The sequence below is a fragment of the Polypterus senegalus genome, chromosome 18 (assembly GCF_016835505.1).
Source record: "Polypterus senegalus isolate Bchr_013 chromosome 18, ASM1683550v1, whole genome shotgun sequence".
Lineage (NCBI taxonomy): Eukaryota > Metazoa > Chordata > Cladistia > Polypteriformes > Polypteridae > Polypterus > Polypterus senegalus.
In genome coordinates this window covers 6,644,622-6,671,400 of record NC_053171.1, presented here as the reverse complement: position 1 = coordinate 6,671,400, position 26,779 = coordinate 6,644,622, and the positions used below count along the sequence as shown (strand labels likewise).

The following is a 26,779-nucleotide window of genomic DNA, read 5'->3' as shown; positions in this document are numbered from 1 at the left end:
ACGGTCGGTTTTCTATTACTCTACTACACCTACTAGTAAATTATTTGCCTTGTAGAAATATAATTTTTATCAAAAACAGAGACTGATCAGGTTAGTGATGTTGGACTGCAATTATTTTGTGTTAAAAAAAAAAAAAAAGTCAGTGCGTTTAAGAAAAGTGAACTATTTTTCAATTGCTGTTATTATATATTTCTAATGTAGTGGAAACATTACATGCTCAATTCCAAATCAAAGCACTAACAAATTTGATCAAGCCTGCATTATTCTTTTACAGGAAGCAAAGCAAAAGACTATGAATCTGTTCAAAGAATAGCAGGGTCGCCCTTTTTCTCTTCAAGTTCCCGTGAATGTCTGGGTTTTGCTTCAGAAACGGCCATTTTTAATGTCACCCCACGGCTTTCCAGTGCGGTTGAGCTGCCTACTCCATTACCTCAATCCTTCTAGTCAGGAACCAAAGTGTCGCTTCATGTGCTTGGAGGGTCGTCGTCTCGTTGAAATGGCCACGTCAGGGGCATATGACAACGTAATCTCTTCAAGTCTTTCAATGTATTCAGACAGATCCGGGATCCCTGGTATACGATAAACAGGCCCAACACCGCAGTATGAACAACATCCCCTTACCGAGACTTTTGTGCCACCAGGCTGAATGGTCTTCACAGGGTCCGGGGTGCTTGAACTCAGTACATGGAGATCCTCTAATGTTCTGTTAATGACCACAAGGCCTGAAAAGAACAACTTTACTCTCAACACGCCATTTCTCTTTGGGCCAATCGATGTGTTTCCGATTCTGCTCATACCGTTTTTTTCCAACAGTTGCTGCTTTATGGGGGCTTCTTGGCTGATAACTTAGCTTCGATCAAACGTCTTCTGAGTGTCATTTTCGATCATCTTTGATCCTTCTGGAGGTGATGACTGGCTGCCATTCTGACTAGTCTTCAATCCGTTTTAACACAAGTTGTTCGTTTTCCTCTGTGTGTTTCAGGTTTTTGACTCCATTTTAAATCATTTAAGATCATTTCAGCTGAGCATCCTATGGTTTCCTGCACTTCTTTAAACGCTTTCCCCTCTCCAATTAACTTGCGTTGTTCCTCTCAACACTGTTTAGAACGGCCCATTTTTATTAGCAATTCAGAAGGGAAGATCTTTGTATCACACAACGTGTGAAACATTTGCTTCCCTGACGGCTGTTTTTTTTCTCACAGAATGAATGAATTCTCTAATTTAACTCCGCACTTATGCTATTATTATGAGCAATGAATGAGTCAATAACTCTGAACAAGCAGGGTACTTGTCATGACTCGACTGTTTTTCTACTACACTGCTACATCTACGTACAAGGAAATTATTTGCCGTGCAGAAACATCACTGCCACTACTAATCCGAGTGCTTCATCAGGTTACTGATGCTATTCTGCTCTTGTAATTGGGGGGAAAAAAGAGCCAAACTGGCTGTGAGCAAAGAAATCAGTTTACACAAAAAGAGGAAAATGATGAGCTAGAGCTCTGCCTGATGGGTCCTCGTTAAGATCATTTATGATGACAACAGAAGTGCATGTGGCAATACGCAAAAAAAAAAAAAAGATAGCAGCACAAATGTGTACGGGTGTAACGGCACAGCACACGTGAGTGTAATGATGAGCTGCTGCCATTTACAGTGGCTTGCAAAAGTATTCGGCCCCCTTGAACTTTTCCACATTTTGTCACATTACAGCCACAAACATGAATCAATTTTATTGGAATTCCACGTGAAAGACCAACACAAAGTGGTGTACACGTGAGAAGTGGAACGAAAATCCTACATGATTCCAAACAATTTTTACAAATAAATAACTGCAAAGTGGGGTGTGCGTAATTATTCAGCCCCCTGAGTCAATACTTTGTAGAACCACCTTTTGCTGCAGTTACAGCTGCCAGTCTTTTAGGGTTTGTCTCTACCAGCTTTGCACATCTAGAGACTGAAATCCTTGCCCATTCTTCTTTGCAAAACAGCTCCAGCTCAGTCAGATTAGATGGACAGCAGTTTTCAGATCTTGCCACAGATTCTCAATTGGATTTAGATCTGGACTTTGACTGGGCCGTTCTAACACATGGCTATGTTTTGTTGTAAACCATTCCATTGTTGCCCTGGCTTTATGTTTAGGGTCGTTGTCCTGCTGGAGGGTGAACCTCCGCCCCAGTCTCAAGTCTTTTGCAGACTCCAAGAGGTTTTCTTCCAAGATTGCCCTGTATTTGGCTCCATCCATCTTCCCATCAACTCTGACCAGCTTCCCTGTCCCTGCTGAAGAGAAGCACCCCCAGAGCGTGATGCTGCCACCACCAGATTTGACAGTGTGTTCAGAGTGATGTGCAGTGTTAGTTTTTCGCCACACATAGCATTTTGCATTTTGGCCAAAAAGTTCCATTTTGGTCTCATCTGACCAGAGCACCTTCTTCCACATGTTTGCTGTGTCCCCCACATGGCTTGTGGCAAACTGCAAACGGGACTTCTTATGGTTTTCTGTTAACAATGGCTTTCTTCTTGCCACTCTTCCATAAAGGCCAACTTTGTGCAGTGCACGACTAATAGTTGTCCTATGGACAGATTCCCCCACCTGAGCTGTAGATCTCTGCAGCTCGTCCAGAGTCACCATGGGCCTCTTGGCTGCATTTCTGATCAGCGCTCTCCTTGTCCGGCCTGTGAGTTTAGGTGGACGGCCTTGTCTTGGTAGGTTTACAGTTGTGCCATACTCCTTCCATTTCTGAATGATCGCTTGAACAGTGCGCCGTGGGATGTTCAAGGCTTTGGAAATCTTTTTGTAGCCTAAGCCTGCTTTAAATTTCTCATTAACTTTATCCCTGACCTGTCTGGTGTGGTCTTTGGACTTCATGGTGTTGTTGCTCCCAATATTCTCTTAGACAACCTCTGAGGCCGTCACAGAGCAGCTGTATTTGTACGGACATTAGATGACACACAGGCGCACTCTATTTAGTCATTAGCACTCATCAGGCAATGTCTATGGGCAACTGAGGGGGCTGAAGAATTACGCACACCCCACTTTGCAGTTATTTATTTGTAAAAAATGTTTGGAGTCGTGTATGATTTTCGTTCCACTTCTCACGTGTACACCACTTTGTGTTGGTCTTTCACGTGGAATTCCAATGAAATTGATTCATGTTTGTGGCTGTAATGTGACAAAATGTGGAAAAGTTCAAGGGGGCCGAATACTTTTGCAAGCCACTGTAAATAAAGTGACACCAGGCGTGCAAATGAACGCATCTTAAAGCTGACGTCACGTTACATGAAGGAGGTGAGTAAGGCAGGATCAAGTGCGGGCCACACACGTGCCGAAAGTTCGTTTTAAAACATTTTGTGAAACTTCAAAGCAAACAGTCTACACAAGAATAATGAAAAATAAAATATATAAAAAATAAATAAATAAATAAAAATTAGTTATAAATGCACTAAACAGCAAAAAATAATTTTTTCTTTAACCACAATTTTTGTGGTTTTATGTGACTAAATAAAATTGTGGGGTGCACATCAACTAATTGATTTAAACAATTTGTTTAGCATTGGTGGGGAATTACAATGTTGTTTTTTTAAAAATATATTTTATGATGAAAGTAGCTATTCTATTAATCGATTGAATGAATGAATTTATTTTTGTGCACCAATTCTTGAGTAAGAGTGACGCACAGGTGTGAACAGAAAGAATAGGCTCTTGAGTTTGGGTTTAGGAATCTCCAGGGGTCTGATAAGTCGTGATCAGTTACAAACTGTGTAATTGTCTTTGCTGTGTTAGAAGTCATTGCCCCTGTGGCAGGACAGCCATCTAGGTCTGGATTTCAAACACAATTAAAGTCACCAGCCATTATAATTTTCTGAGTGTTCACATTGGGAATGGATGCAAATACGCTTTGGATGAAGTCCCTATCATCCACATTGGGTGCATAGATATTTAATGATAGAAAATATATAAATATTTAATTACCCATGACAATCACATATCACCCTTCAGGATCAGATACTACATCTAATACTACAAATGACATTGTTCGACGTATAAGAGTTCCCACACCTCTAGTTTTCTTTGTAAAGCTGGAATGGAATATTTGGCCAGACCTGTCTCTGTGCAGCCAAAACTGATCCTTGCTCAATGAGTGGGTCTCCTGTAAAAATACTACTTTAGCGTTTAGACCTGCTAGGTGGGAGAATGCTTTCTGTCTCTTTTATTCGTGATTGAGACCTTTAACATTCCAGCTCACAAAGTTAACTGTTTGGTGATCTTTGGTTGACATTCTGTAGTCTTAATTTAAGTTAGTACATTATTACATAAGACAGGTTTGACTTTAATTTCCAATTTTGTCAGGGGTTATTGCCATGAAGCCTATTGTTACGTTGGTTCTTACAATTATAAGGATTAAAAGGATAGATAAGAAGTAAGTTGCTTTCCTTCTCCCCCCCAGTCCCCTCGCCCCCCCACGTGAGGCTGGACCCCACTTCACAAAGTCCCAGTCCTCTGACATACCACATCCAAAACACAACTAGCCCCCCAGCAGCAGTGCATGAGGATTAAAATAAAGATATCTGTTGATAAAGATATATATCTGTATCTATGGACAGTACAGTTCAAATACTATATACATAAAATGTAATCTTAAACAGATTTGAGAGAATAACCCAGGGAATGATGTTAAACAGCAGACCTGGATAAGCAGATAACGTTTGATAGTAAGCCCTAATACAACAAACCAAGGGTATGATGTTAAACAGTCCACTATAAAGAAAAAGTAATCATTTTTAATGAACAGGAAAAGCGTCTTTAAAAGTATTACATAATATATCTTCTTTGCAGAAATATCTGAAAACTAAAAAAATGTATTTTTTGGTCTCTATTTTTCTGTTCAGGCTCTTATGGGATTAGCGCTCAGTCGCTGAGGTAAAAAAAACTTTCGACGACAGAATGGCAAGCTTACGGCAATACTTCCTCACCGTGATCATCAAAGCTCCTGCTTCACAAGAGTAAACGAGTAGTAAACAAGTTGGCAGCGTATTTACCGACGTGTCTGTCACTCGTATGCTCTGATATCGCACTATATTCTCTCTCCATCATTGTTGTGTGTGCATTAATTGGAATTGCATAACCATTGATTATGGTGAAATTTGTCTTGTAATTGCATCAGTTTTGACAAATTATTGTATTGTCATCGTATGCAAAATTTGAAGAAAATTGCTTCGCCAAAAGTGGGCGTAAAAAATTTGACCCAGACAAAGACAGACAGAGGAGTCAAGTTAAATATAATCGTTTAACTAAAAAGGTTGTTACATACGTAGAATAAAAGGCAAAAAAACTGGAAAAATGTCTTCTCTAAACGTAGCTTTTCTTGTCAAACTTCAGTTGTTTCTACACTTAAAGATGCTTTACTTCACCTTCAGGACGCTGAGAGCATACGGCACTGAACGCTCAACAGAGCACGTTGTGTTCCATTCTATTGGGCACTTTAAGGCCCGGTTTAAAACTGTGTGCCCTCCATGCCCTACACACAGCAAGGCAGGTCACTAACTGAGACTAATCTGCAGTCAGAGAGACAAGAAAGTGTTAGAAAACACCACTTCAATTCAGCTGGTGGGATTACAAGAACCTCCCACAGATTATACACTAATATACAGGCAAACATTTAACAGAACTTAATAACTAGTAAACGGCTCTTACAGGAGGGGGTGTCAAACGTGACGATTTCAGATGCTGACCTCGTTGACTGAGGATGTCGGATTGCACGTCTAGGTTTTTGCTGGGGAAGTCGAATGACATGACTGTGTGACGACTTTCTGGCACAGTTTCACAATTCCAAAGTGTCACCTGCTCGCCCCTTTATCTGACTGAGCTGGGGGTCTTGTGTGAAGGGTTTACTGATACGGCCTCAATTTCGGCCCCATTCTGTCGTGATACGCAAAACATAAGACATCAGACAGACGAGTGTCTCTTCTGTTTGACAGGTCCAAGTCATCCGCATTCCTTATTCCTCGTATTTACATTATACGTATTGTACTTCCAACTGCATGCTCATTGGTTCTCAACTCACACACACACACACACACACACACACACAGAACCTGTCCCTACGACTTAAGATAAAACTGAACCTGTTGGATTCTGGCGGGTCGAGTCACCGAACGGTTGAGTCGAGCGAGTCACTGGGGACATCTCACTATACAACTGGTGGTTACGGGAGCGGCACAAAAGCCGAGGACTCATTAAAATTATGTAAATAAAATCGATAATTGAAAGATCCTACTTCTTTCTTATAAGGAACATCAATGGTGTCATCTACTTTATCTTAACTGCCAAAATGACTTTTTGGCTATCATTGGCCACGAGGTCAAACCCAATATCCTAGGCAACTGAAATCAAACTTTGGTTTTGTCTTCAGTCGTCAGAGCAGCTCGAGTGTATGCGAGTGCCAACAGCCAATTAGCAACAAAACACATAAAGCATGAAAGAGAAATAAAGAGAAATAAGGAATGACGAGGGTCCAACTGCGGCCTGCAATGCCTGACAAAAGGTCATGTAACGGCCACAATGTCTGTCCTGAAATGCCCTCTGAGTCACATTAGCCTCGCACAACCGCAGTCTTACTGGGCATACAATGGGTGTTTCGTGACTGATCTCATAAGTATGGCGGACTGCAGTCACACTCTGTTGTAAGGAACTCTGCTGTCTTGGACCTCGCACACAGAAGAGGGGCTTGTCTGTCTGATGTTGCGTGTTTTATGTACCACAACAGAATGAGGGGTGGGGTCCGAGGGCTGAGATTGTGTCTAAGCTTGACATACCTGTGAAGCCTTTGCGGTGGGCACCGACTGTGCGAGGCAGCAGGTTACTGGGCACGAGCTTATGATGCTTAGGAAACGTGAAACTGTGCTGGAAACTCATCACAGAGGCATCTTAATTTGTTATTGGCTGTGAGTGCTAATTGTGTAATTTGACATCCTCAGGCGACTAGAATAGTGAGTGCAGTCGTCAGGTCTGACGCCCCCTTCGACTAGAAAGTCATGTAATGTGCCACCTGCTTTAGCCAAGGTGCCAACCAGGCCTCTTGCACAACAATTGTCTCTCTTTTTTAGATGCACACCACGCCCCCCCCTCTGTGTGCAGAGGAACATCTAAGCAGACATCTGAAGAAAGTGCCAACCCCACGCGGGCATTCTGCTACAGGGGACATTCATGAGCCATGTGCCAGTCCATTTAAAGTCACCAATGAAATGAACCTGCACCTGGAGAACAAGCCATGCAGACAGGAGAAGAACATTCAAACTGCACCCAGACAGCAACCAGGAATGTAAACCCAGAACTCCAGGAGCTAACAAGCGCCAATGCTTACAGAGCTAGAGTGCCAGATCTGCCAGACGAGTGTACATGCAATATTTCTCTATTATATAAAAAAAAAAAAAATCCTGGAGAGAAACAGTAGAGAGACGAGATGTGATGTTCACGTTAAGATCACGGAAGACACTTAAAAGACCCGCAAGACACTCCGTGGCCAATCTCTTTAGTCCCGCGGGTCTAAGCACCAAGAAAAATGGACACACAATGGCGTACGAACAACACAGTGCAACGCCACTTGGCAGACTGCTACAGAATACTGCGAGTGTGCTACACCTAGTGGCGAAATTTGCAACGAAGTCGAGATTGCGCACCAGGTACAGATTCCGGTAATTTTTGGGTACCCCCTCATATATCTCTCTATTATAAAAAAAAAAATCCTGGAATGAAACAGTAGTGCGACGTGACATGATGTTCATGTTAAGATCACGGAAGACACTTAAAAGACCCGTGCGACTAGAGAGATTGGCCACGGAGCATCTCGCGGAGACCTTAAATGTGAGACTTTGTGCCAAGAGATTGACCCAGGGCCGTCTCGCGATGACGCAGAACATGAGATTCTTGCAAGACACGCCCTACTTATAACAAATAAGAGCACGGGCAGCCGGCAACACACTGCGTCGTGTTTTGACTTTGAGCACACACAGATCCAGGGCTCTCAGCGCATATAAAGCGTACAAGGACAATACGTTATAAATGAAACGTAGACGACTAAGCGAAGAAGAAAGCAGCACGGAGAAAAGAGACTCAAAAGCATTGGAGAGACAAAAAAGAAAAAGAATAATTGAGGTGCAAATTCAGAAAATAAGGAAAGTAATTATCAGCCTAGAACAAGTGGAACTGAAAAAAAAAAAAGCAGGTCCAATCTGGAAGTTGGTGCTATGCACATGTAGAGCAGGTTAGAGATTATGAGAGCAGTGTGATTCGAAAGGCTCAAAAAAAAAAAACGTTGGTGCGATACACATGTGGAGAAAGTTAAAGAATATGAAAGTAAGAAAATTAGAAAGTATAAAAAAAAAAAAAAAAAAAAGTAAAGATCACAGGAGCGCAAACGAGCAGAAATTATTATTCGAATAAGGGAAAATAATCACCACGGACCAGGTGTCACTGAAATTAAAAGCAGGACAAAGTGAGGTCAGAAATAAAAGGCAAAGTAGAAAACAAAGTAAAATGTCATAAAGAGGTTAAAAAACAAGGGAGGAAAACACATGCAGAGCAGGTTAGAGAAAATGAAAAAGAATTCAAAAGACTCAAAAAAAACATAGGAGCGAAAAACACATGCAGAGCAAGATACAGAATATGAAAGCAGAAAAAAACGACAGTGTCAAAACAAAGAAAGTGAAGATCGTATTAACGCAAAGAAAAAGAAATGATTACTCGGAGAAATAACGAAAAGGCCAATAGAGATTGAATATATGGACACAGGGGATATGTCAGAAGTATGGAAATAGTTTAAGTCAGAGAATTTCAAAAACGGAGTTTACCTCACATGCATTTATTGGTTACTTTGAAAAAAAAAATGATTATCTCCTGATGATGAAGATCGTTTTGTCTGTGCTGAAATTCCAAACAGAGAAGCCTATCCTGAATTAGAGTACAAAGTCATTAAACACGTCTCACTGACCTCATTAAAAAGATTCAGCACATTGGGACTCGAAAGATTTCAAATACTGATTTTACAGAAGTTCTGAAATAAAAGTGAAACTAATGAGATAGCAACAATTCAAAGAAGAAAAAAAAGTGTGTATCCGGAAAAACAAAAAAGGGGGTTGGCAAGCGAAGGGAGCAGGGGGCAAAGCCCCCGAGTAAAGATTAATACAAAGACTCAGAATACACCGTGGCCTAGAGGCCAAGTCTCTGGGCCACCAAAATCAGCCAAATAAAAATTAGCAAGACAAAAATGGACATAGAAACCTCAGTTTTAAGGTCTGAAATACTACGGGAGGTCAACCAGAAGGCAACTCAACCCACTGTGATCAACGTAATGAATTCTCATTAACATCTAGAAGTCCTTGTTAAGATCAAACAGTTAGACATCTTGTCTTTGCTTTTCATTTACAGAAGTGTTAGAAATTCCACTTAGTCATTAAAGAGACACATTTATACTGCATACATTAGCACGTGTTGGCAGTGAACTGAACGCACAGCTGTAAACTTGAAGAAATGCGCGCACACACACACACACACACACACACAGGCACACGCGGTTGCATCTTTGTATGGAATTTCAATATCTTGTGGTCGCAGTGAACTCTGCTTTGGCAGCTGGATTCAAATGCCCAATCACCACATCAATAACTGCATCTATTCTAATACTTCTTTTTACATTAGGCATCCACCAGTTACCTTGATATAACCTTCTCCACAAGGCCGATGGACACGGTCAACAAAGGGGCTTTTTCAAAAACACAAAGTTAATACTAAATCTGACGCTCTACACTTCAAACCTTGCTTGTGAACCACTCAGTAAAACACAGCAGAACCCCGATTACCTGAGATGATGTGGACCGATGATACAATGGAGAAAACGATTGGCCAAAGCCATTTTGGATTCAGCATTACAGATATAAAACATTTTGGCACAGTATCACTTCTAACACTTTGAAGGTGAAGTCGTATCTCACTGAGCCCGTCAAGGTGCTCCGTTACAAGAGAACGTAGGAGACCGCCACTATGGACGCAGTCAGCTTGCTGGCGTCTCAGTTATTTACTATGCTGCTGCAATCTAGTGGTGTTTTTTTGGTTTTCTGAAAATAGTGAGACAGTTCTGAACGCTTTTGAGTCCCTCCCTGATGGGACGACACATCGAAACGCGATTGACGTGTCCGTCGAGGGCTGCTTGTCCACCGCCACAGGTTCACAGCATCGAGAGAGGCAAGTGCAAGCTCACCGCCTACATGCGCAACACGTCTGTCGCCCGATGGGTGATGCAGCGAACGTTATAACTTAGCCACTGACCTGTCCCCGACCCCGGCCCTGTCAGTGTGTTGCAGGCTGTTAGCTCCTGCCACAATAAAGAATCTTGCCGTTCCTGTTTCGAATTGATTAAAGCTGATTTTGTAAAGAACCGAGTCTCAGTCTCGTCTTTGGGGTGCAAGGCACCGACTCACACGTCTCAACCGTCTGTTGTTATGTCGATGTGAAAAAAGTATAAAGCTGCTGATGTTCTAAAACAACTAGATTTAATGCAAGATGAACATTTTGATGATAATGGCGGAGACTGCGATAGTGACAATCGATTAGATGATGTGAAACCTGAAGGCTCTGAGCCTGATGCGGATCATCATCACAAGACTTTCGACTACCTGTCAGGACAGCACGACATGGACATTCAGCCACCCACTGAGCATAAATGGACACCAACTTCCAACTGTGTTATGTGCACCAAGTGTGGACAGCGCAAAGAATCCAATCATATTTAGGGCACGTGTGCTTCAGCGCCCGTACCATGCAAGGTGCCGTACCTTCTAGGACTCTCCTTCAAATGGAGGCTTTAAGTCGTGTGGCAGGTGAACACAAAGTCACTTCTTTACATTTTGACAGAATTACTGATGATAATAAGACCACCGCCTTTTTACAAGAGTTATTATTAATATTTATCAAACATGCATGGACCTCCACGGCAGCCCCCCGGTAGTAAGCAGTCCAGCAGTCAATTTGTTAAGCCTCTTTTCATACCTTAGTGACTTTAATGTTGTATAAAAGCAAAAAAAAAAGTTCACATTCACTCTTCTTTATTTTTGCAGTACATCACTTAATACACAACTACAGTTTTAAGGCCCGGGTTTCTACTTGCTGCAGCCGACGCTCCTGCTATGCAAGCGTTGTACTGTGTATACTTGCGTGCGTACTTTACGTAAATCTGGAGGAATCCACCAGAAGGCAGTGCGAGATATCATCACGGTGAGAACAGGTTCGGCTTCGCTGTGTTGTGAATTGCCTGGGTCACCCATTAAATTCAGATGAAACCCATCAGTCCAGGGATTTGTCCATTCCAGCAAGCATTGGGCACGAGGCAGAAGCAATCCCTGAACGAGGCATCAGCTCATCAAGGTGAATACAAGCACTGACATACACTGGCGTCATTTTAGTGTCACCAAATCTGAATATCTTTGGAAGGAAACCGGAGCACACGGTGGAAACCCAGCAGGAAAACATGTACACTCCAGGCAGGGAATATCAGCAACGTGACTCCCTGCGAGACAGCAGCGCTAACGCTCCACCACCGTGTCACCCCCATGTGTGTAATTATTAACAGGATTCATAATTTAAACAAATTACCGATTTATCTGTAAAATGTAACATACATACTTCAATGCATTTCATCATGAAAGTGATATCAAGTATAAATCGAAGAGTTGGAATATCATACATTTAATGTACTCAGTGTGGTGATCTATTGCTGTTTGCCGCTGCTGTCAGTACCGGAGGAAGCCCAAGAAAAAAAGATGGCACAGAAGACAGTATGTGAGACTTTTAAAATGCATCGTGTCATTACGATCGGGAATATGCGACGCTTGAATATAAAAGCATCACGAATGCCTCTGTATGTCGGCATTTTGCTTCAGCACTTCGAGCCATTCATCAAACATCGAAGCGCGCACACCGATCTCGTAGGATCTGCAAAGCGGCTTTCTGTCACATGTAGATAGTAAGCAGAGACTCTGACATCACGTTCCAACTTTTAGCACACTGCGCACCCTGACTTTTTGCTGGTACTGCAACTCGCGCACGCATCACATGAATTTCTGAGGACCTGCTCAGATTACGCATCAAATGAACACTGGATACGCGTGGCAGCCATGATGCGGGCACATACACGTTCTGAGTGTGAAGTATAAACAAGCCCTTAGAGTAAAACGGTGTACTGTTGGACTTACATTTTAATATGAATGGCTTGCCTCACATTGAAATTAAAAATCAAATGAAAAAAAGTTATCAAAAACAAATACATGCTATTGTCTAAAACTTCAGAGATTTGTTTTTGTTTTATAGCTATTCCTTGCCTCTTTTGTGTTGCATCTTTTTGCTGTTCAATGTGCACCAGTGCTGTTCTCAATGGCCATCCGTATAACACGGGGTGGGCAAAGTCGGTCCTGGAGGGCCACAGTGGCTGCAGGGTTTTGGTCCAACCCAGTTGATTAATAAGAAGCTCTTATTGCTCAAGTGACACTTCTGTTTCATTTTATTTGTGTCACTCGTTAAGATTTTGAACCCTTATGGCTTATTTTACTCTTATACAGCTGTATTCGCGGTTTTTAATTTCTCCTTATCAGCAATAAGATGCAAATCACAAAAGAAACCAGCATTTCTCCATTTAGCTTGTTTCCGTTTACACCGGTGTGCGTATTTATCGTGCACTATTGGGTTTAATTAAATACTCGGAAAGAAAGTGAAGAGAAAAAAGTGAAGGACTGAGAATTAGTCATCCGTTTTAGACTTCAGATCATCTGAATGATATCCTTAGAAAGGAAAAAAAATCTGGCATATGAGAATGTGCTGACATGGCAGAGTTAAAGCACTGACACGCATTGGAATGAAATTATTGGCAAGGATTGTTTTTTAATGAAGCAACTGGGTTGGAACTAAAACCTGCAGCCACTGCGGCCCTCCAGGACTGACTTTGCCCACCCCTGTTATAAGAAATCGTGTGTGGATTTTCATTTATAAGATTTTATCTACATATATATATAAATAAAATCCTAAGCCTAAAAGTGCAACGATTTTATGTGACTTTTTTGTCAGGCTTATTTCAACACCTACATATATATGTTTGATATCATTCTTTTCAGAATTTATTGAACTTTAATGTGATGATGTTGTTAGATTTTCAGATTCTTACTCCATTTTTAAATTATAAACTAAACAATATCAAGAACTCACGTCCCGCAAGATGGGACTTTGTGCCAAGACATTTAACCACACCCGGGGCCAGAAATAAAAGACAAACAGTAGATGACAAAGACAGCTGCTGTACAGGCTTTTAAACGTTCGAAGCGCCACACATGATGCAGATCAAGCGGCACGGCAGCAGCAAGCCAGCTCTTCACAATGCGAGTGGCACAGACGTGAAGTGGCTGGCGCACAGTGCAGGCCAGGGGGGTTGGCAAATGAAGCAAGCAGGGGGTAACACCCTAGTAAATCATTACGCTTCCTGGTTGGCATTCTGTAATGTGGAATTTCGGTTAACTGGGGTGTAGATAGTCGGAGCTCTGCTGTATATCAAAATCTAACTGATAAAATGGAGAAAAAAATCAAATAAGTAGGTAAATATGCAAATAATGAACTGTACTGTTAAATGCGACTATAAATAAATAAAAATCACAATGCGATGTCAGGGTAAATAATTAAGGTATTAACAATCCCTACTTTGTGGAGTTTCCGATTGACCCCGACGTATTTTCATCGTGCTGTGACCCAGCACCAGAAGTACTCCCGGGTCCAAGATAAAAAGAGACGACTTGAGCTCATCCAGGCACGTTGGAGTCGGGTGGAAAGTGGACAAAGCTCAACTGGGAGGTGTGGAATTGTGTTGTGCTGTATTTAGGATATGTTTGGCGCATTTGTTTGTAAATGTAAACCTTTTATTATATCGGGACTTGTGTCTGTGAGGTGGGGCCTGGGGTTTCCACTATCTCTCCACTTTGATGAACGAAAACAACAGTTGTCACTTCAAGCTGTATTATATGTTGTGTGGTGTCACTGCACTGAATAAATGAAGAACTGCCACCCCTGCACTTCTCTCAGAAAATCGGCTTTAGTCTTTGCACGTTTATTTTTTTTGTTTGCATTGGAACAACAAATAAAAAGCAGAGGAATAACATTTATTTATGCTCACGTATCACTGTGTGACTTAATTTATTGCCGCATTTCACAACACATTTACCTATTTGTGTTGAGCGTCCCGCCTGGAGGACACCAGCCATGGCTCATTACCTCTTGTGTAATTTATTTATTTCATTTTGCCTGAAACACTCCTCCACAGCATGAAGCCTGAGCGACAGCATTATCAATTCACCTACCTATTCAAGTGAGTGATGACGTATTTAAAAACTTCGTAATTCACAGGTGGGAATTTCTTCACAATTTCCTTGAGTGCCAGCAGTCTCTCCATTTTTTCAGGTATTTCTGCAAAGTGGAAAGAAAAATGAAGAAAAAAAATTAAATTAAATATCTATATCATAAAAATCTGACCATGGGCTGCCAATGTTCAACAATAAGCACCCGAAGCACATGCCGCACCTCGGGAGGTTAAAACCAATCTGGCCTGCACAAAGAAGCTCACAGGGTGTTGTGTGGCACTGAAAGGCGCTTGATTAAATTCAGGCCTCCACCAACCGTTGGAACGTGTTTGGATACATCAGAGAGAAAAAGCTGTGAATTTGCAAAGCAAAAATGATTTCAAAAAGTAAAGGAATGTGATTTATACTTTAGCACCCACTGAGCAAATCACAACTCATAAGGCCAAGCTGATCTACTGGGTAAAAAAAATCAGGAGTGGTCTCCCGTCGACTTTCTCGTAGACTCAGATATGGGGATGGATATTTGAGGAGTAAACCGCAAGACATGGATTATATTTTTCTATTCTGTACATTAAAGAACCAGAAACAACAAATCAAATCATTTTGAACAATTATTATAAAAGTGAAATTGAATAAATCGGACTGTGCAGCTGCATTAACAAAATAGTACCACTTCCGGTTAGCGGAAATAGCCCAAAAGTTGATAGAAATCTACGTTTTGTACCTCATACTTGTATGCAAAATCGGCTGATCTGAGTGAAGGCGTACTCAAGTTGTCGTGCTTACATACGGTCACACACGTGCGAGTAGGAGGAAGCTAAAGGGCCCGAGTAATTTTAATAAGACATCCAACCAGGGGGCGGCACAGTGCGCGGACTGTCTTTCTCAGTTCCCTACAGACCTTTGTTGGGAAATCCTGCATGCTTCGGGACCCCTTAGATGACGTCACTGCCGGTCCAGAAGACATCACTTCCGATTCCGGCCCCTTTGATGACATTATAGGCCTTTAAAGCCTCCATCTTTGTCTCATGTAATCAGTTCTGTTTTGGACTCAGTCTTGTGAACAACTCTTTGAAAATTTACTATGTTTGCAGCCAGGATACATTATACGGGTGGCTGCCCCAAGCCTTTATGATGTCTGGTGTGATTCTTTGTGACAATACACACAGACAGACCTAATTTCAAAAATGGTATTTTCAGACCCCGGGAGGTCTAAAACGATGAGATTCATCCAAATCGAATTTTTGGACGATTGCAATACTTTCCCTGTACTTTGTATACAAGAAAGTAAAAAAGCAAAGACCTGCATGTGTCTGTGTGTTTACAGTCCTTCAAAGCAATCTGATTGGTCCGTTTGGCTTTGGTGATGTGATCAAAAGAGGACGTGCGAGTGCGAGACACACAAGGAGAAGAAAAGACGTACGAGGACCACCAAGAGTCGCCTTTGAAGTATAAAAGCGGACAGGAGGTGAGCAAGGTGGCTCGAAAATGTTTGAGAGATCAGCACCGGGCGAGAGAGTTTCAGACACACGAGGATACCAAGGTAAGGTGCTGAAAGTACGCACAGAATAAATTAAATAAATATTTATATCCTCTTACCCTATTACCTGTGGCTAAAAAAAAATAAATGCTGTAAAAAGATCAGACTGGCAAAATTAAGTTAACTTCTACAATCCATTATTCTGGGCTTTATGGCACATGGAAGCCCACCTGAAGTTTACAAAATGGCACCTCTGCAAAGGATTCTCAGAGAATGTGAGAAACAAAATTTACTGGTCTGAAGAAACCAAACCTGAACAGTTTACCGTCAATTCTAAACGTTACGTCTGGAGGAAACCAGACATGGCTCATCATCTGTGTGTTAGCATTCCAACAGTGAAGCATGGTGGTGGTGGAATCAGGGACTGGGAGACCAGACAGGGTGGAGGGAAAGCTGAACAACTCAAACTTCAGAGGTTACCCTTAGAGAAAGCCTCCACTGAATGCTCTGGACCTCTGACTGGGCCAAAGGTTTACAAAGCAAAGACAGCACCAGAGTGGCTTAGGGGACACTTCTGTGAATGTTAAAGAGTGACGCAGCCAGCACCCTGACTTGAAGCCAATGACACATCTCTGGAGCAACCTAAAGACAGCCTGCCATCAATGGTCACCCCCATCCAACCTGACAGACCTTGAGAGGAGCTGCAGAGTAGAAGGGCTGAAAAATCTCCAAATCCAGGTGGGTGAAGCTCATTGCATCAGACCCAAGAAGACTCCAGGCTGGAACTGCTGCCAAAGGGGCTACTGCACTGATGCGATGCCCACTTAAAGGGTGCAGTTTGCTTTTGAATTTTCACATCAACAACTGCAGCTAATGTTTAACTGCTGCTTATTCTGCAGATCAATGATCACCGAGTATCACTGTACCACTCCAAATCACTGCACATACTGGCAAGTCGCATACGGCAAGCAAAGTGGGGAGATGAGATGTCACAAGTGAAAATTCACATAAAGTATGAGCACAGCAAATCACTCAGCACAATCATTTCAGACAGACAGACAGATAAACAGACAGGAAAGGCACTACATGATAGACTGACAGACAGACGGATAAGAAAGGGACTAAATAACTGAGACTGATAAATGTGAAAGGCACTATACAATAGACACACATAAAGATACATGAATACAAAACATGCAGTATCACAAGATTATACATACTGTAGCTACGTATGAAAGACACTATATAAAAGAAAAACAAATAGATAAATAGACAGACAAATACTTAGATGGGTATGAAAGGCACGTCACACATAGCTATGAAAAATGATATACCCAAAATTATAGCTAAATATAAAAAGCACTATATAACAGATAAATAGATTGACAGATAAAAGGCACTATATGATAGATAGATAGACAGACAGACAGAAGGCACTATATAACAGACTAGCCATGTGCACCCAACTACGTTGCGCGTGTTAAAGTTGTCTGTGAAGGGCTCCCTGTTTAAACGCGGCTGCCAGTCGTGAACTGGGCCCTTCGTCGCACAGCATTATGATTTTTTATAAGGGACACAAAATTACAAAAGAAAACTCCTTGGACAATGATTCGATAGGAACGGCCCACTCGGAATCACTGTCCGAATCGTAATTATGTGGTGGTGTACGAGCATTTCTGCTTCTGTCCGTTCACAGTCCGTCTCGTTTTCACGACGCTGTCGTTTCCTCTCATGGTCTCTTTTCAACATTTCTCCAATCTCGCAGGTTGCTTTGTGGCAATCCAAAGAGTAAGGCAATATACACGGAGCAATGGTTATAAAAGGGGGACACACAGGTATCCAGGCTCTTTAAAGCATAAATAGGGATCACTTTACTGACACGTGAGCATGTACAACTGTGAGACGCGCAGCACTCGCCGGCTACAACGTAACAATAATATTTTCCAGAACATGCTGTTACGTTGTCATTCATTTTACCGACTGTCTTTCTTTCATTCATATGGTATGTAGGCACCTACCTTTTATCTTCAGCAATCTCATTCTGCAACCAGGCCTCAGGAGCTAACCAGCGTAACACTGTCCACCACTCCTTTCATTATTCTGGCACATTGTTGACATCCGTGAGTAACAACAACGTACTAAACTGGGAGGTGGTCTACGCATGCGTGGAATTCGCGGACAAACAAAGATCAAGATCTAAATGAAGATCTCTTTAGTTAATTTAAAGCACAACAATTTGTTTAATGTTTGAATGTCTGTGTTTTGAGGTGTGACTGGCGTACTATAGTCTTCAGTAGTATAGGCCTGGAGGAGATTCTTAATGCAATGCCTATGTTTTAGCTGTCTCTACTGCCATCTAGTGCTGCTTCTTCTAATTCATTCACAGACAAACAAAGATCAAGATCCAAATGAAGATTATGTATAGAGATAGATAGATAGAGCTGTATTTGTCCCAAGGGGGAAATTTGGCTTTTTGCAGAAGCTCTTTAAATAAATACACACACACACACCAGAATGACTATAGAGCAAGAAAATAAAAAACAAAGAGTAAAGTTCTGACTTGGCAGTCCCAGTGAGGCTCTATAAAGGTGCATTGCTGTTGGTGTGAAGGACCCCCAGTTGCATTTCTTGACACTCTTTTGTTGAATGGCTCGTTGCCTAAAAGTCCCCAATATGGTGGCTCTGAGGCTAGAGATCTGCACTGGCAATCGGAAGGTTGCCGGTTCGAATCCCGTAAATGCCAATAGGGACTCTACTCTGTTGGGCCCTTAACCTGCAATTGCTGAGCACTTTGAGTAGTGAGAAAAGCGCTGTATAAATGCAAAGAATTATTATTATTAATGTTGGTGTGTCACAGAGAGGACGTGCAGCATTCTTCATTATGGCACTGAGTTGTGTCTTAGCGCTCTCCTCTTCTACTACTTCCATGGGGACCACAGTGTGTCCCATTAAACGAGTCTGCCCTTTTAAATAGCTTGATGATTTGGTGGTCCTCTCCTGAAGTTGATGTTACCAGCCCAACACACCATACTGGTGATCCCCAAGTTGTAGAAAATATGAAGGAGGTCACTTCCCACATTAAAGGATGAAGAGCTTGCCTGCTCTGCTCTGCCCTTTCTTCTCTAGTTCCTCCTCATCACCTGAACATCCACTCCATGAACTCTGACCAGGCATTTCGGCTCATTGGTGCAGTGAAAGTCAGTAAGCAGCTCTTCGGGTTTTGCTGCTGTTAAGTTGCTAAAAATTCTCAAACTTCTCCCCCTGACCCCTCTCCCTGTTCTCGTCCCCCTTTATCAATGTGCTGACCCCGGTCCCCTTTAAGTGCAGAATCATCTGAGAATTCCTGCAAGTGACCCGACCTGCTGTTATATTTATAGTCGCAGGTGTATCCTTCGTTGTTACTCATCTGGATCAAAGAGACGGCTCTTCAATGGAGTCGCAGTGCATAATAAACGGAGCAAAAAAACAAGATCTGCAGAAATCACTCCACCAGCATTGTGCACAAAATTACAGGCCTTCACCAAACTTAAATGAACGCCATCATGTCTTTGTGGATTGCAGCATGTAGGTATTACTTTAGAAGATGTGATGACTCCAAAGGAGTTGGGATAAAAGAGAGCCTTGTGTTCAGGGAATTGATAATACAGTAATAATAAATAAGAAACACTCCACTGTACAGAAATTACAAACCCCGAACATGCAGCCTTAATAATCATCATTTCCAAAGAAAGAAAAAAAAAAAAAATAAGTGGAACAGCTTTCTGAAGTCAGAAGAACGACTTTGTGAGTGTCTCTGTAATGTAGTGAGCACTTCACAGCTTCCACAATTCATTTTAAAACAGCAAAGTCCCTCGTGGTGTTTTCACACCAATTCATTTGGATAATTCAGTGACGACTTTAATATGAGGACAGGCGGCGAAATCTCACAGGGTCAGGAACAGCAGCCGTCTCTGAAACGGAGAGAGGGGAGGTCAGGCGCCTGCACTGATACAGCCACCACACCACGGCCCACCTCAGGATCCCAAATTAAGAGCCGAGCAGGTGGCGGGTGACACCTCAGCACCACACAAGTTCGACTGGAGTGGAACAGTGCGAGGTTTCTTATGGCGGCTGGAGTGCCAATCTTCACACCAAAGGTCGGAGGACCTGGATGCAGGTTAACAGCTTTGGCTCAGGTGGACCACATTGTCATTTTTTTCTTTCTTTTATCATTTAGATGTTTGGTATCCATCTGTGGTCAATTCAGTTGATTGGACTGATCCAGAGAGGCACACACCTATCAATCAAAGTTAGAACTTTACAACAGTCAGGACGAAGACGGGCCATTCAGTCCAACAAAGCTCACCAGTCCTATCCACTTATTTCTTCCAAAAATTACTACTATTATTATTTACTTATTTATTTAGTAGACACCTTTATCCAAAGTGACTTACAAATCAAGTAGTCAGCACTTTGCAAACCTTAAGTCCAGCCAATGAAACGAGATTGGAGGTGTGGTACGCAGGACAAAGCGATTTTGCAGGTTAAGGGCTTTGCTGAAGGGCCCAGTGGAGTTTACGGGATTCAAAGACGACGCGTTTGCATGAATTACAGTACGTACAGCGGTAACATCGGTATTTGACATTCTAGCACTGCGGGAGACACAGCAGTACAGTACTGTACAGTACACGGGTTTACCTTTACATTCTGTTTTTAGGTAATGTATTCAACGTATTAAGCTGAGTTTAGTTAAAGTGCTTTGGGGGCATACTGTATTTAGGGTCTAAACTATAACAATAGGCATTTAAAAGGCATTTTTAAACCACATCCAAAAGTCGTGGTTTTTCACAATTTGCGGGTGCTCTAGGAACGTAAACCCCCGCGAATTTCGGGGGTGTACTGTGTTTGAAATTGGAAAAAAAATCAAATCCTCAGTTAGAGGATCTGTGCAGAACTTTTTCAAAACCTGGCAGGATCTAATCCATAATATTTTAGAATAAGCTCTTAAAGCACCGAGGAAGTAATTCTCTTTGCATTTCTTTTTCTTCTCCATTCATCTTTATCCACCTATTAAACTCATCAATTTATGTATTTTTACTAGCTTTTAAGTTTTATTCCGTTGGCCATGCTCTCTTTCTCAGGGGTGGGGGTTGAACTGTTTTCAATCCTATCTTTTGTAAAAATTCATCTATTTGTATGGAATGATTACAATAAAATAAAAAGAATCTGTCATGTCTTTATTGAACTCTAAAAAAACAAAATAGAAAAAGTTAGCTCCCTTTAAAAGAGGGAGTTTAAAAACACAAACTCTGCTCAGGAGAGGAGCCGTGAATGCTCCACGAGTTACGAATCTGACAACGTGAGCGGCGTGAGCTTCAAGCTGACTCACAATAGGGCTTGAAAAGTGTTGGTTGCCAGTTCTGAACGTTTCTTTCCCCACATGACTAAAATGCACTTTTATTTTTGGTGCCGTTTCAATTCCAGTTGTTTGAATCAATGACTTCTCTCTTTATAGCAACCATTGACTTCTTGCAGAGGCCAAAATCACACCAGGAAGACTTCAATGGGCCTTGTTTTTTGACAGCCCCCCAAGCCTTGACTCTCAAAGAAGACAAGAAACCCCCATAAAAAAAAAAAAAAACACTTGTAAGGAAAACCAAATGTAGAAATCATCTGAAAGGCAATTCAAAGAGAGAACCCCCTCCAGGTAGACTGGGTGTACAAAGGGGGTCACAAAATGGGACATAAACACAACACAGAACACAAGTAGCCCTCTTCAGACAGCGAGATGTCCAGTCTGTCATGGCCACCTCAGATCTTGACTGCATAAATGACTTTTTTCTTGCACTGCACTCCCCACCAAGCGCAGAGGCACAGAGCACCACAACAACTCCCAAGGGGAAAATGGAAGAATATGTGAGAGCACTCACTAAATCCAGAACTACCACGTATGAGGATACAGATTTGTCAAATACACCAAAAACAAAGAAGAAACGAATGAACATAAATGAAAAAATGGCAACATCTGTACATCAACGAACTGCAGAGCCACAGCCAGATTATAGAAAAGAGCCGAGCCAGACACGGTCAGAGTCCTGGAGACCCCGTCCAACTAGCCACATCCCCCCTACTGACCATTCTACAGCTCTGATTAAAGAAAGGACCCCATAATTCCATGGCAGTACTCAGATAAAGGTCTATCTCCACATGCTGTGCTTTATGGGTCTCAGCTCTAACACCCCTTTTTTAGGTGCCCCGGACCCTGATATGGAGTGACCATCTTAACCTGAAGTACCGACGATCCTAACTTTTACAACTGATCACATTTAGGACATTTTTTTTATGGGTTCACCAGATGAGACACCGAAGGTGCTTTTGCTGATTTTAAAAGTCTGACCTGAAGACATCATATGGGTTAAGAGTAATGGAGTCCATCGGCTGTTTGTTTCTCTTAAATAACTTCCTCCAATGTTCACTTAGTGTTTTCTTTAGCTTCAAACAAAGATTCAGCAACAGTCAACTTATGCTCGACATTACCCGGAAGCTGCGATTTGTGTCATCCATTTCTACTAGATATTGCATAATGTCATTTGTACAGTCCTTACTATTTAAAAAAAATGATAAATAAAGAGCATATACAGAAAGTCTACTAACCATTAAGCCATTAGCTCAGCCAGTGTGCAGTGCACACAAATGATGAAGAGATCTTTCAATTCACCAACCCTCTATTAGGCTGACATAAATAAACTCTGCCCTCAGGATGGCGAGGATGTCGCACAGATCTTCAGTAACAACGTAAAAGAAATGTTTAAAAAAAGAAAAAAAAAACCCCTTTTTCATCACGCAGTCATGCAGACTGCTGCTGACACACTCGCCTTGTGCTTGGCTCTTACTGTCTTCTGAGGACATAGATGTCACTCAACTGTGTCTGGTCACAGGCCACACGGCTCCAGCACTGAAAGGAGGCCCTCTTTGGTTCAAGTGGTTCAGGGTTAGGTGACCAGTCATCAGCTCCTGCTGTCCCACCACATAACTCCTGCCATTCTTCTTCTTTTTCTTCTTCTTCTCTCCCTCAGGGCCTGCTATGGGTGCTCATTCCTCATGACGGGCTCAATGTGAACTGCGTGTTTCCAGAATGTGTGATTTAAAGTGCCTGCTGTGTTCACAGGAATGAACTTCTCAGTAATTTGAAATCACTTCAGTGTGTTTTGTCCAGTGCATGAAATCCACCACTTCTTAGAACAACCTGGACGAGAAAAGGCCATTCAGCCCAACAAAGCTCGCCAGGCTTGTCCACTTACTGTATTTCTTCCCAAAAAACACATCAAGTCAAGTTTCGAAAGTCCCTAACATCTTACTATCCACCACATTACTGGGTCGCTTATTCCAAGTGTCTCTCGTTCTTTGTGTAAAGACAAACTTCCTAATGTTTGTGTGAAATTTCCCCTTCACAAGTTTCCAACTGTGTCCCCGTGTTCTTGATGAACTCATTTTAAAGTCGCCGTCTCAACCCACTGTACTAATTCACTTCATAATTGTAAACACTTCAGTCAGGTCTCCTCTTCATCTCTGTAAAGGCTCAGCTCTTTTAATCTTTCCTCATAATTCATCCCCTGTAGCCCTGAATCAGCCCAGTTGCTCTTCTCTGGACGTTTTCTTGTGCTGCTATGTCCTTTTTGTAGCCTGAGACCCAAACTGCACACATGACTCCAGATGAGGCCTCACCAGTGTGTTATAAAGCCTCCTGTGACTTGTACTCCACACGTCAAGGCGCTATATAATCTGACACTCTGATAGCTTTCTTAATGGCTTCTGAACACTGTCTGGTAGTTGATATCATAGAGTCCACTACGACTCCTAAATCCTTCTCATAAGGTGGACTTTCGATTTTCTGACCGCCCATTGTGTATTCAAACCTCACATTTTTACTTCCTATGTGTAATTCTTCACGTTTACTGACATTAAATTTCATCTGCCACAAATCTGCCCAAGCCTGTCTGCTACCCAAGTTCTTCTGTGATGATATAACGGATTCCGAATTATCTGCTAATCCACCTATCTTGGTATCATCTGCCAACTTAACCAGCTTGTTCCTTATATCCCTATCTAAATCATTTATATACATATACATTTCCTCCATTGTTCACTTAGTGTTTTCTTTAGCTTCAAACAAAGATTCAGCAACAGTCAACTTATGCTCGACAAATATTAAACATAGCAGTGGCCCCCACACTGCCCCCTGCTGGTCACCACTCTTAACATTGGCCAATCCAGATGAGGCTCCTCGCACTACTCCACTACTCCACTTCCTGTGTCTGAGCCAATTCTGCACCTATCTACACACCACACTCTGACCTGCCACTTCTTTTAGATTGATGCCCACCCTCTCATGTGGCACCTTATCAAATGCTTTCCGAAGTACCGTTTGACTCATCTAGTTATGTAAGACATCAAGTTTTTTGGGGTTCCCCTAGTCCCCAAAAACAAACCTTGCTTTTAGGCCATTTTTGGACTACATTTTGTGCAGGGAATGAAATCCTTATGTCATCAGCAAAAATGATCCCAAGGACGTGAGGTTGTGCAGGTCACATCAACTGATCCCCCTGATGGTATCCAAGGGGTCAAAGTTACTGCTTTACACAAAACTTTGGAAAAAAACAGAACAAGTAGTATAAGAATGTGGAGTGTTGTTTTATGCTATTTCAAGGTTGCTTGTAATGAACATCATCATATTTTCAATGTTTGTTTCTTTTCGGTGGTCCCAGCCCTTTAAGAACCACTCTCGGAAATTGAAAAATGGCCAAATGCAAACATAACAAACACGTGAGGTGTCATTTTAGACAATTTCAAGGTCAAATTTCACTTTTGATTTTTGGGCCTTTCTATCAGACAGTGAAAATGACAAAATTTCTATTACAATTTAGACTTTAATATTTAAATTAAGGGCACAAATTTTAATATTTCAAATAATTGATGCAACTATTCCTGTTTATGAAATCAAAAAGTAAAGGTAAGTTTAAAATGACGCAGGAACTGCAACATATAGCAATACAACGTGTTTGCAATGGCTTATAGGTGATTTGAACAGGCACAGTGCAGCACTCTGTCATTAGTCGAGTGGAAGCCACGGTCAAATAAACATGGACTCTCCCCTATAGGACAGCACCACTGATGAACAGGGAGATGTCTTTGGGCAGAAGTGAAACCTGCCGAAATTCACCCAAGGATGGCTCAGCATGGAAGTGAAAACAGCAGGACTCGACGAAAAGTTTATGAATCAGCAGGAAGGTTTTAAAGCAGGAACAACAAGTGGAACCAACAAAGCTTGATCTGGGTGACCATCAGTATCACGCATACAAGCCCACATCGGCATGGCGAATGCCTTCATCACAGGAGACTGACGGGTTACGTTATCCGATGCTGCTGCACATTTGGATGTCAGCTGTGGATCTGAACACATCAAAGTGCAGGATAACTTGGGGCACCGTAAACTTTGTGCAAGATGGCTACCCAAACAGCTTACTGACCTGCTTAAGCCAACACCCTCCTGTGAATTTCAGTAAATTTCACTCCGTCTGCCCAAAGGTATATCGTTCAACAATGGTGCAATCCCCCAGCGCAGCGTCCATGTTTGTGTGGCCTTGGGTTCAAACGGCAGAACAGAGCACTATGGGTGGTCAAACTACCCATAAGCCATCGCAAATGCATTGTATTGCATCAAGGTTTATTATCTGTTGTGGTTGGTGCGTACTTTTCAAATTGCCTTTACTTTGTGATTTACATCGTATTACTTCTACATCGTGAAGAAAATCATTACATTTCTAATGAACGCCTCAAACTGGGGCAGCATACGCTAATTCAGACTATTTCTTTTTTCTTCTTATTTCAAAGCCAAAACAACCTGGCAATGAAAACCACAAAATCAAGATCTGCGCTGTCACCGACTGTGGCCTGTCAATGGCCTGGTGGTCCTCTCGAGGGCAGAAAGGAGCTTTGGCTTTCTAGTATTCGGATTTCAATGAGACCACAACTTTAGGTTATTTTCAGCCACAATATCCTTTCCCGATCTCTTTCATTATTAATAATTAGATTTGTAGATAATGACGCGTCAGACAGCAATTACAGCTAGTCATGAAAAAGCTTTACATTATATATATATATACTAGCAGAATACCCACGCTTGGCAGAGGAGAAATAGTGTGTTAAAGAAGGAAAGAGAAACAAAAGGAAACATTTTGAAAATAACGTAACATGATTGTCAATGTAATTGTTCTGTCACTGTTATGAGTGTTGCTGTCATATATATACTTGTAGCAAAATACCCGCGCTTCGCAGCGATGCCGTGTGTTATATATATATATATATATATATATATATATACAGTATATATATGAGCTACCTGCACTCTAATGGAATAATGGCTAAAAGCTCAAGCACTGATAGAGAAAAATAACCAAAATTCATCACAGGCTAAAACGGTTACAGGAAAATAAAGGGTTAACACCTCGCCGGGTGGCGTCTGCTCAAAAGGCGGGTTTGCCGGTCAGCACCAAGTGACCCCAGCATAAGACCACAGTCAGGTGCGCTCAGGTGAACGTCAAGAACAAATGGCAGGGGGGTCTCCATGTCAGCGGGGGGAACATAAAAACCCAACTGCACTGAGGAGGAATTGGAATGTTTTTATTTCAGATGCTAGGTTTCAAGTATTACAATCGGTTAATATATGTTAGTAAAAGGTTTATGAAACACGTCGAGGTTTATGGGAACTGATGGTAAGTTTGTCTTTTAGATGAACTGCTGCTTTCCATGTTACTCTTTTGTGGTTTACTTTGACGTTTCGATTTGACCCCATTTTTGACAGCCATTGCACGCTCAGCCTACCTGGAAGGGGGTCTCTCTCTCTCTCTCTCTTTCTCAATTGCCTTTCCGAAGTTT

The 26,779-nt window shown here is 41.9% G+C and overlaps 1 protein-coding gene across 2 annotated transcripts in view; it reads right to left on the bottom strand.

Annotated features, from left to right (window-relative positions):
- Positions 1-26,779, bottom strand: part of arhgap5 (Rho GTPase activating protein 5) — a 191,366-nt gene that overhangs the window by 6,039 nt on the left and 158,548 nt on the right. For both annotated transcript variants that reach the window (XM_039741922.1, XM_039741921.1), the window contains exon 6: positions 14,386-14,491. In XM_039741922.1, coding sequence (XP_039597856.1) covers positions 14,386-14,491 — 106 coding nt within the window. The remainder of the gene's footprint in view (positions 1-14,385; positions 14,492-26,779) is intronic.